Source organism: Pleurodeles waltl, chromosome 2_1 (genome assembly GCF_031143425.1).
Source record: "Pleurodeles waltl isolate 20211129_DDA chromosome 2_1, aPleWal1.hap1.20221129, whole genome shotgun sequence".
Lineage (NCBI taxonomy): Eukaryota > Metazoa > Chordata > Amphibia > Caudata > Salamandridae > Pleurodeles > Pleurodeles waltl.
The window spans coordinates 701,737,322-701,749,547 of record NC_090438.1 but is presented as its reverse complement, the minus strand read 5'-3'; the positions used below and the strand labels follow the sequence as shown (position 1 = coordinate 701,749,547).

Genomic DNA, 12,226 nt, shown 5'->3' with positions numbered 1-12,226 from the left:
AACTAAGAGGATTCTGCAGGGCATTAAGGGTACCCACCCAAGGGGCCTCCAGAAAGGAGGACTTTCAAGTGGCGCTGAGGGCCTGGGCAGAAGCCCATTTAGAGGATGATGAGGAAGAGGAGCCAGAAAATGGCCCCTCAGAAGGATTTTCACTATCTATGGATGGTGTTACCACTGCAATTGTGCACCCTTCCAGACCAGGGAGCAGTGTCTCCATGCAAAGCCTGACCGCAGAGGAAAGGAGAGAGGAAAGGGAGTTCCAATTGCAAATGGCAAAACTGAAAATTGAGGCACAACAGGAAGAGAGGAGGGCAGAAAGAGAAGCCAAACAAGCTGATGCTGAAAGAGCAGCCAAACAGATTGAAGCTGAAAGAACAGCCAAACAAGCAGAAGCTGAAAGAGCAGCCAAACAAGTGGAAGCTGAAAGAGCGTTGGCTGAAAAGAAACTATTGTTGGCTCATGAACTGAGTCTCAAGGAGCTGGAGATCAAGGCAAGACAGTCTGAATCCAGCAATAATGGTGGCAGCATACAGACAGGACCTGCTGGAGAAAAGAAGGTTCGTATACCCAAAAATGTGGTGCCCAGTTTTGTGGTGGGAGATGACATAGATAAATGGTTAGCTGCTTATGAAGTTGCACTAAGGGCTCATGAGGTTCCTGAAGGGCAATGGGGGGTAGCTATGTGGGGTTATGTGCCGCCATTGGGGAGGGACACACTTCTCACATTGGATCCACTGGATCAAAACACATACCCACTCCAGAAAGCCACTTTACTTGCCAAGTTTGGGCTGACCCCTGAGGGATACCGTCAGAGGTTCAGGGACAGCACCAAACAAACCACACAAACATGGGTAGATTTCTTTGATTTCTCTAGTAAGGCACTGAATGGATGGGTGCGGGGCAACAAAGTAGCAGGTTATAAAGGTTTATATGACTTGATCCTGAGAGAGCATATGCTTAATGTTACTTATACCGATTTGCGCCAGCACCTAGTGGATAGTAAGCTGACTGATCCCAAGAAGCTTGCTGAGGAGGCGGACCTCTGGGTTAGCACCAGAGTGTCCAAAAAGGTACCTGGGGGGGACTCCCACAAAGGTGGTCAGGGTTCCCAACAGAAGAAAGAGGGGGGAGATAAACTTACAGATAAGGAACTCTCTAAAGGCCCCCAAAAGAATTCCCAGGGAGGGGGTGGCAACCCTTCCTTTTCCAAATTTGGGAAGAAGCCAGGGACATTTGACAGGTCAGGAAAATCTAGCCCCAAATGCATGGAGTGTTACCAATATGGTCACTACAAAGGCGATCCACAGTGCCCCAAGAGGGCACCGTCCACTACCGGACAGGCACCTGGGTTGACTAGTGTAGCACTCGGGGGGGAGATGGACCCAACTAGCTTTGGGGAGCAGGTAGAGATTTCCCTAGTGTCCCTGGGAGAAGGAGAAATGATGTCCAAGGTCCACATGCCTAAAAATACTTCCAAGTACCGGCAGTGGGTCCTCATTGATGGGCAGAAGGTGGAGGCTCTGCGTGACACAGGAGCCAGTATGACTACTATCAAGAGTCAGCTGGTGTCCACAGAGCAGATAATCCCTAATACATTCCACCAGGTCATAGTCGCTGACAATCGCGAGAGTCACCTACCGGTGGCTCGGGTTCCCTTTGAGTGGGGGGGGGTCTCTGGTACTCTGAAAGTAGCTGTGAGTCCTGCCATGCCTGTAGATTGTCTGTTAGGCAATGATCTAGAGCATACTGCTTGGAAAGAAGTAGAGCTCAGATCTCACCTGGAGATGTTAGGGTTACCTGAGTGGGTCTGCATGACCACCCGGTCCATGGCTGACCGAGAGGGAAGTCAAGGGCATCTGGAGCCTGGAACGATGGCCCAGGGAACTGCCCAGAGGAGGGACAAGGGGCGCGGGAAACCGGCCCCAGAAGTTCCCACAGTGGCTGACGGGGCTCCTGAGGAGGAGACTCCCGAGCCAACTGGGGAAGACATTGCCACCCTAGATGACTTACCGGAGCTTGCTGGCTGGCAAGTTGAGGGTGGACCCACCAGGGAGGAATTCTGCAAGGCGCAGAAAGAGTGTCCCACTCTAGAAGGGTTGAGGAAACAAGCCTTAAACCAGGCAGCAGGTGACGCCTCTGGCAATCACCACCTATATTGGGAGAATGATCTCCTCTACAGTGAGCCTAGGGTTCCGGTCTTTGGGGCAGCACGTGTGCTGGTGGTCCCCCAATGTTACCGAGCCTTCCTACTGGGTCTGGCTCACGACATTCCCCTGGCAGGACATTTGGGACAAGACAAGACCTTCAACAGGCTTGTCACCCACTTTCACTGGCCCAAAATGAGGACACACTCAGACAAATTCTGCAGGGCTTGTCCTACCTGCCAGGCTAGTGGTAAAGCAGGAAAGAGGGTTAAAACCCCCCTGATTCCACTTCCTGTCGTTGGCACCCCCTTTGAAAGGGTGGGCGTCGACATTGTTGGCCCCTTGGACCCCAAAACTGCCTTAGGCAACAGGTTTATCCTGGTTTTGGTGGACCATGCCACCCGGTACCCAGAGGCAATCCCTCTGAGGACCGTAACTGCATCGGTGGTAGCCAGAACCCTGATGGGGATATTTACCCGTGTGGGATTCCCCAAGGAGATAGTGTCTGACAGAGGCACTAACTTCATGTCCGCGTACATGAAGCATCTGTGGGATGCGTGTGGTGTAACCTACAAGTTCACCACACCCTATCACCCCCAGTCTAATGGGCTTGTGGAGAGATTCAACAAGACTCTGAAAGGCATGATTGGTGGCCTCCCTGAGGCCATGAGGCGTAAATGGGACGTCCTCTTACCATGCCTTCTCTTTGCTTACAGAGAGGTCCCCCAGAGGGGGGTAGGGTTCAGTCCCTTTGAGCTTCTCTATGGGTACCCCGTCAGGGGACCCTTAAGCATTGTCAAGGAGGGATTGGAGAACGCTCCAAAGACACCCCCTCAGGACGTGGTCAGCTACATGTTGGCCCTCCGCAATCAGATGACCCGCTTCTGGAAAGAGGCCCAAAGTAACCTGGAGGCCAGTCAAGAGGTGATGAAACAATGGTATGACCAGAAGGCCACTCTGGTAGAGTTTCAACCTGGAGACAAAGTGTGGGTAATGGAGCCAGTAGAGCCCAGAGCTCTCCAGGACCGCTGGTCTGGCCCATTTGAAATAAAGGAGCGGAAAGGGGAGGCCACTTACCTAGTGGACCTCCAAACCCCTAGGAACCCCCTAAGGGTGCTCCACGTGAACCGACTAAAAGCTCATTTTGAGAGGTCAGAGATCAACATGCTTCTGGTCACAGATGAAGGAATGGAAGAGGAGAGTGAACCTCTCCCTGACCTCCTCTCTGCCCAAGAAGGTGATGGGTCCGTAAGCGGGGTCATTCTGTCTGACTCCCTGACTCTAAACCAGAAAGGAGACTGCTATGAGCTGTTGGAGCAGTTCTCCCCCCTCTTCTCCCTTACTCCTGGACTGACCCACCTCTGTGTTCATGATATTGACACCGGTGACAGTCTCCCTGTGAAGAACAAAATTTACAGGTTGTCAGATAAGGTGAAGGCCAGCATCAAGGAGGAGGTCTCCAAGATGTTGACGCTAGGGGTTATTGAGAAGTCCAGTAGTCCCTGGGCCAGCCCAGTGGTGTTGGTCCCCAAGGCTACTGCCCCAGGCGCGAAGCCAGAACTCCGGTTCTGCGTGGACTACCGGGGTCTCAACTCAGTCACACGGACTGATGCTCACCCCATCCCCCGAGCTGATGAGCTCGTGGACAGGCTAGGCGCTGCCAAGTTCCTGAGTACGTTTGATCTTACTTCAGGGTACTGGCAGATCGCCCTGACTGAGGGGGCTAAGGAAAGGTCCGCCTTTTCCACCCCTGACGGCCATTACCAGTTCCGGGTGATGCCGTTTGGATTGAAAAATGCCCCCGCTACCTTCCAACGGTTGGTTAACGGGGTCCTGGCTGGCAAGGATGCCTTCTGTGCAGCCTACCTGGATGACATAGCTGTCTACAGTTCCAGCTGGGAGGAACACCTGCTCCACCTCAAGGAGGTGCTTCAGGCCCTGCAACAGGCAGGCCTGACCATCAAGGCTAGTAAGTGCCAGATTGGGCAGGGTTCCGTGGTGTACTTGGGACACCTAGTAGGTGGTGGCAAGGTGCAGCCACTCCAGGCCAAGATCGAAACTATCAAGGCCTGGCAACCACCTCGAACCCAGACTGAGGTGAGAGCCTTTTTAGGCCTCACCGGATACTACCGCAGGTTTGTCAAGGGCTATGGTACCATTGTGTCCCCCTTGACAGAACTCACGTCCAAGAAGCAACCTAGGTTGGTGAATTGGACAGAGGCTTGTCAGAAAGCCTTTGACGCCCTGAAGGAAGCCATGTGCACGGCCCCCGTGCTCAAGGCCCCTGACTACTCCCAGGAATTTATCGTGCAGACAGACGCTTCAGAGCATGGCATAGGGGCAGTCCTAGCACAGCTAAATGAGGAGGGCCAAGATCAACCGGTAGTCTTTATTAGCAGAAGGCTATTACCACGGGAACAGAGGTGGAGTGCTATTGAAAGAGAAGCTTTTGCTGTGGTCTGGGCACTGAAGAAGCTGAGGCCCTACCTGTTTGGGACTCACTTCCTAGTTCAGACAGACCACAGGCCCCTCAGATGGCTCATGCAGATGAGGGGTGAGAATCCAAAACTTCTGAGGTGGTCCATTTCCCTACAGGGGATGGACTTTACGGTGGAACATCGCCCAGGGGTTGACCACGCCAATGCTGATGGTCTCTCCAGGTACTTCCGCCTTAGCGATGAGAGCTCCCAGGAGGTCGGGTAGCTCTCCCCACTTTCAGCTGGGGGGGACACATGTTAGACCTGACAGCCTTAGGGTAGTCACCCCTAACTTTTTGCCTGCCTCCCTCCTCTTTTTGGATACTGTTTTTGCTGGTTTTTAGACTCTGCGCACTTTACCACTGCTAACCAGTGATAAAGTGTATATGCTCTCTCTCTGTAAACATGGTAACCTTGGATCATACCTGATTGAACTATTTAATCTACTTATAAGTCCCCAGTCATGTGCACTCCAGGTGCCTAGGGCATATAGATTAAATGCTACTAGTGGACCTGCAGCACGGATTGTGCCACCCACTTAAGTAGCCCCTTTTCCTTGTCTCAGGCCTACCATTGCTAGGCCTGTGTGTGCAGTTTCACTGCCACCTCGACTTGGCATTTAAAAGTACTTGCCAAGCCTAGAACTCCCCTTTTTCTGCATATAAGTCACCCTTAATGTGTGCCCTGGGTATCCCCTAGAGCAGGGTGCTGTGTAGGTAAAAGACAGGACATGTACCTGTGTAAGTATATGTCCTGGTAGTGTAAAACTCCTAAATTCGTTTTTGCACTACTGGGAGACCTGCTCCCTTCATAGGCTAACATTGGGGCTGCCCTCATACACTGTTGAAGTGGCAGCTGCTGATCTGAAAGGAGCAGGGAGGTCATATTTAGTATGGCCAGAATGGTAATACAAAATCCTACTGACTGGTGAAGTCGGATTTAATATTACTATTCTAGAAATGCCACTTTTAGAAAGTGAGCATTTCTTTGCACTTAAATCCTTCTGTGCCTTACAATCCACGTCTGGCTAGGTTTAGTTGACAGCTCCTTGTGCATTCACTCAGACACACCCCAAACACAGGGTACTCAGCCTCACTTGCATACATCTGCATTTTTAATGGGTCTTCCTGGGCTGGGAGGGTGGAGGGCCTGCCCTCACACAAATGACTGCCACACCCCCTACTGGGACCCTGGCAGACAGGATTGAACTGAAAGGGGACCTGGTGCACTTCTTAGCCCCTCTTTGAAGTCTCCCCCACTTCAAAGGCACATTTGGGTATAAAACAGGGCCTCTGCCCTACCTCATCAGACACTTGCTGGAGAAGAAACCGGAACCAGAAACTACATCCTGCCAAGAAGAACTGCCTGGCTGCTCATAGGACTCACCTGTCTGCTTTCTACAAAGGACTGCTGTCTTGCTGTTGCCCTGCTGCCTTGCTGAACTCTTGTCTGGCTGTGAAAGTGCTCTCCAAGGGCTTGGATAGAGCTTGCCTCCTGTTCCTTGAAGTCTCAGGACCAAAAAGACTTCTTCCTTTCACTTGGACGCTCCGTGCGCCGAAAATTTCGACGCACAGCTTGTTTCGCGGCGAGAAAAACGCTGCACACCGACGCTGATCGACGCGACGCCCTCGGGACGATCGAGACTTCGACGCACAACCTCGCAAGGACAAAGCCGCTCGACTTTCCAGGAGAAATCGACGCGACGCCCACCGTGAGTGCGAAACTTTGACGCACGGCCTCGCAAGGACAACGCCGCCCGACTTCCAAGGAGAAATCGACGCGACGCCTGCCGTGAGACCAAACTTCCGACGCACGGCCTCGCAAGGACAACGCCGCCCGACTTCCAAGGAGAAATCGACGCAACGCCTACCGTGAGATCGAAACTTCGACGCGCAGCCCCGCAGAACGACGCGCAGCCGGAAAACAAGCAGGAGAATCCACGCACAGACCCGGGACATCTGGTAATCCCCGCGATCCACAAAAAGAGACTGTCTGCGCGCCGGAAAACGACGCCTGACTTCCCCGCGTGGAAAAGAACGACGCAAGTCTGTGTGTGCTGAGGAGAAATCGACGCACACACCCCTTTTTCCACGCATCTCTTCTCCTGTGGCCCTCTGAGGAGATTTTCCACCAGAAACCAGGTACTTTGTGCTTGAAAGACACTGTATTGCATTCTAAAGACTGAAGACACTTTATATCACTTCTCTGTGATATTTCTACAATTTTCCATTGCAACTTTATTCTCTTGGACCTACAATTATCCTGATAAATATTATATATTTTTCTAAACACTGTGTGGTGTATTTTTGTGGTGCTATATGGTGGTATTGTATGATTTATTGCACAAATACTTTACACATCGCCTTCTAAGTTAAGCCTGACTGCTCGTGCCAAGCTACCAGAGGGTGGGCACAGGATAATCTTGGATAGTGTGTGACTTACCCTGACTAGAGTGAGGGCTTTTGCTTGGACAGGAGGTAACCTGACTGCCAACCAAAAACCCCATTTCTAACAAGTTGTTTATCTTCTCTTACCATATTTGCTTTCCTTTTGCAGCCTATAAGCTTTGGGTATTCATGTTATGTACCCAGGTAATATATTCAACAACCTACAGTTATTTTGCACCATTACTTATTATTGCACCCCCTTACCTCTTTACAACTGCATCTTCACACACAGCCTAAAACAGTTTGAATAATAATTCTTGAAATGTTAAGTTTAAAACACCCCACTTACACAGAGAAGGGAAATGGCTCCTGTGAGAAAACTGGGCTGATTGCAGAAGCTTCCTAACTTTTTGCCCACATTTCTCACTTTTTGCTGGTGTGTTCCTGACGCTGATAGTGCCCTGGGTGCTGCTTACCAGTTCCAGGGCCTCTGCTGTGATTAAAATGAGTATGCAAATTAGACTAATTATAATACCTACCTATAAGTCCCTGGTATATGGCAGGGCATGTCGGTTTAGGGACCCCAGCATAGGTAGTGCACCCATAGGTGCACTGCTGAAGTGCCCAGTGTCATTTTAAAGTTAGGCCTGTCTTGCTGGCTGCTTTTAAAGTAAAGTTACATGCAAATTCATCTTTGGAATTAAAAGTACTTCCAAAGCCCTATACTACCTTATTTCTACATATAGGTCACCCTTAAGGTGTGCCCTAGTTGCCTCCAGGGTAGGTGCAGTGTAACTATAAGCAGGGACCTTATAAAATATGTTTTATAAGCCCTGGTCAGGAAAAATAGCCAAATTTGTTTTTTCCTCATTGTAGCGAATAGGCTCCATAAGCTAAAATGGGGAGACTTTATTTTAATCAATAAAGTCTCCAAAGGAGCTAGATGTGGCAAGTTTGGTCTCAAACTGATCGTTATAATAAATGCACCATCTTACCGTTGTCGGATTTAATATAACTAGTGCAGGGAAAGAGTTAGTTTTAGAACTGTTCCTAAAAGTTACCAGTTTCAGCTGTGTGGTGCCCTTCTCTGATTGGCCAGCCTCTGGGAGGCTGGCCAGGCTGCCTTGATGAGGTGTTAAGTGGCCTGGGCTGAACACAAAGGAAGTGCCTGGGGGAGGAGATCGGCCTCAGCAGATGATGAAACAGGATGGGAAAGAGCAGCCAAACTGGTCTTCAAAGAAGGGAAGGACATTTGGAGCAGCTCAGGACCTCCCCCATTTCCTGCAAACCCGAACAACTAGGTACCCTCTTGACTAGATTAAAAGAGGGCAGGAGAGGATTTTTAGCCACACCAGTGAGTGGGCTCAGCCAGACGTAAACTCCAAAATTCAGTTTCTGCCATTTTGGATTTTTAATGAATGTTGCTACCTGGGATTGAGTTTTGTCACACCAGGAAGTGGTCATTGAAGAGAGTATTCACCTGCCTGTGATTGGACAGTTGCTCCCCCTGCATTTCACCCCAGAACCAAGGATAAATTTAGCAGAGCTGCACCCACACCTCAGATCTCTACAAGGAACAACATCAGAAGAAGATGGTCTGCCCTGCTGGACCCCTGATCTGCACCTGGACTCTGCACTATGAAGGACTGCACCAGCTGCACATTTGGGCTTCACCACTAAAAGGATTTTGCCTGTTGTTCAACTGGTTCAAGAAGGGTCTCCCTGCTTTCTACAGGTGAAAAATAGCTAACCAGAGTCCCCTGCATCAAAACCTGAAGGAACTCACCGGCTGACCAGTAGCTAGTGGTCATTTGTGGATTTGAACCAGGTGCATTCTGGGAGTTGGAGTCCTAACCCTCAAGGAGCATCTCAGAGCTACTGGAACCTTGGGGTGAACTGTGACTCCCAAAGGACCTTCAAAGACCTTCTAGAAGAAGGTTCAGAAGTTTGGAGAAGTTTGGTGAGCTTTTGGAAAAACGCTCCATAAAGGGACTAACCTGTCATGGTGAGTCAAGCCAGCTTACCAAAACCGTGACTTTACCTGACTTTCAGGTTCATCCGACTAAAAAGCTCCAGAACCACAGACTTCCAGGATTTCACTGAGGACTCCTGGAAAGGTGATCCAATGACCTTGCATTGAAATCGGCTTGCTGTGCAGGGTCGACCATCGTCGGAAGGAAACAGCTCTAAAAAAGTGACAAAGTACGAACGTAAAAAGTTGACCGGGACTTCCTACACAGCGTAACCGAAGAGGGCTCCAGGGACATCGGATCAAGATTCAGCTTTGGCCCACATGAAGATTTCTGTCCTGAAAAATCATCTATGTCCGAAGGTAGAATTCTTCACCGAGGTCTTCTGTGATGCGTATCTGAGTAGGGCTCTAGGGACATTGGATTGGATTGGTGACTTCATCCTGCTGAAGAAAATCTAAGTCAGAAGGTAAACTTTGGACCGAGGTCTCTTGCTTGCAGTAGCCCAGCAGGGCTCCATAGCAATCAGCCTCAAACTTTGACTTTGCCGTGCTCTAGTGCGACCAGATGACCAGATTGGCGCTTTTAATTTCTATGCTCAAGAAAACATTAATTCTTTACAAATTCATATCCTTGGTTGCTCTTATCCGATTTTAATCGTTTTGGTGTCATTTTAAGGATAAAAGTATAAACCATTGTTATAAATTGGTGTTGAATTGCTATTGTGTTTTGTGTTTTACTTATTCACTGTTTTGTGATTTTTAAATGGTTTACACACCTGTCTCATAAATTAAGCCTTGTCGCTCGTTGCCAAGCTACCAAGGGATGAACAGGAATTAATGTATTGAGACCTGACTGGTAGTGGGGGTTAGCGGCCTATTGCTAAGTGTAGGTAGTTACCTGCCCTTACCAATAATACGCTTTCCAACAACTTCCCTGTTCATACTGTTCGCTGAGAAGCCGGTAAATACACCTGTTGATTTATCAGCACAACTTTTTAAACCAGGCAGTGTGGCCCTGACTCGCAAATGTTACTGCATGAGAGTATAAAATTAGGAGGGAGTAAAGTCTGCACAATGTGTAATTATTGTGCATTACAGTGGGTGTTCAGCATTGCACGTTTGTGAACTCCCACAAACTTGAGTGACCTTTATTACCTTTGGAAGTACTTGGGGAATTAGCAGACACTGACTTTCGTCTCAGCTAATATCCATACATTTTCAAACCATGGAAATGACAGGCTCAAAAGAAAATAAAAACAATGACTTCGATAGGAGTTCTTTTGAAATGCAGCGAAAGTCAAACAAGGATATTTTGTGAATGGGAGAAAATCTCAATATCTGCACCCACGTGGAGCCACAAGGATGGGGGAGCAGATTTTGAACTTATTTGTGAATCGATCCGTGCGGACGGAGCAATATTTTGAACATTTATTTTCCACAGTACAACCTTTGCTTACGCTCATTGCTTATGTTGTGGAAAGACTATTATGGCGCTGATTACGGTTGGGCTGCAGACCCCGCGTTTTTGACCAGAGTATCATAATAAGTCAAGGGCATGTTTCATCCGAAACGGGAGTTTAAATTCGTGATTTGTGGCAGGGAAATTCCTGCCGCATGTCAGAGGTGCAACTATCAACAATTTCAGTTTCTGTAACCCTCCCTCCCCCTTTAGCTCTTCCTCCTCAGTTGGGTCAAATCATGGCACTGCGGCTAGGGCAAATGGAAATCGGGTGTAAATTGCAGTTCACGTATTACCTTTTGATACCTTGTGAGAGAAGCAATTACTGGCTGCGCACTTTTCTCCCATTATTTGTGTGGATCATGTAATCAGGCGCTCAAATGGCAATTACTTTGTGCTCCCTGTCTGCGGCAGCTATCATGTTTTGAATGTCTGATTGTTCTTCCGTAGGTTTGGAGATGGCTATTCTGTGAAAGTATGGCTTACCAAGGATGCCAATTCTTCCACTGCTGTTTCAGATTGCCTCAAACTACACTTTCCAGGGACACTGTTTAAGGTAGGACTAATGTTTTCACCTGCATCAGTCATACATTATCTTTCGAAATGTTAGTTTATTTTTGATTAATTGATCTATTGATGTTTACATATCCATGTATAAACGTCGAGCTTTACAGTAAGTGCTACATTGTTTGCAGGAGGAAACTGGTCTGGGAGCATTTTATGCAAGAAATTTCTCAAACAGCCTCTTTGTTGAGATAAACAGCTCAAGCTAAGATGTTGAAGCTTTGGGAAGTATTACTGAGCTTCTGCGAAAGGCTCGATGTTGTTTCCATGGTGATCCATCACACCTTTAGTTAATTGATTAGCTACAAAGAAAACCTATTCAAAATTAACATGGATGAATGAATATACGTTGAAGAATAGAATTGTGAAATTAATCCTCCTTTGGAAATCAGCTCTGGAAGCTGACTTTGCTGTTGGTTTACCAAATTAATACCTAAAGCTTCCCAATAGATTCATTTGCACATAGGCACAGAATCAAGTTAACCTGATAAAAACAACAGGCTAATGTGTTTCTACTGTGCATTGCTTAGTCTGACAGAAAGATAATTTTATTTTCAAACTCTTGCATCACTTATGTGACACAGACAGCATGGTCTCTTATAGTATTATGCTGTCACATCATAGCCCCGTTGAAGCTCAATTAATACGATATTCATAGGGTTTGCTATTAGGTGGAATCGTGTTATTGGTTGTTGGTGGCCTTCAGTCTGAATGTTGAGGAAACAATTTGACACTATCAGAAAGGTATCGATCTAAATTTCTCTGTTCATTTAGAATTTACATTGTAAGCATATATTTGATGTGGTGTTGGGTGATATATGCTTTAATTCTTCGGAAAGCTGTCTAGTATCATAACACCAACAAAGAGGCACGGAGAAACATATTTGAGAATAGAATGATGTGTGTAAGGAAGTCCTTTTGGTTGAATTTTAACAGTTTTATTACTCAGTACAGCTGGTGTTTATAGCCTCTGCAGTGTATACTTCATAATCAATAGCTGAGAAACAGGTGTGCTCTGTTTATGTGTTGACAGCACGTGCTCTGCTTGTGTTGTTTGTTTTGAGAACTGTTTTTTTGTTTCCTATAACAATACTTGGCACCCCGGTAAGCCAACCATGGCTGTGCAGAACTCCTGTAAAGCTCAGCAGAGTGGGACGGACCCTTACTGTTGGAAAGTATTTTGAGGAGCTCTTTACCAATCACACATTTTTATGGGGTGTTCA

The 12,226-nt window shown here is 47.9% G+C and overlaps 1 protein-coding gene across 1 annotated transcript in view; it reads left to right on the top strand.

The window, feature by feature from the left end:
* Nucleotides 1-12,226, top strand: part of ABCA13 (ATP binding cassette subfamily A member 13) — a 2,435,905-nt gene that overhangs the window by 2,367,360 nt on the left and 56,319 nt on the right. The window contains exon 51 of the mRNA XM_069216941.1: nt 10,890-10,995. Within this exon, the coding sequence (XP_069073042.1) occupies nt 10,890-10,995 (106 nt within the window). The remainder of the gene's footprint in view (nt 1-10,889; nt 10,996-12,226) is intronic.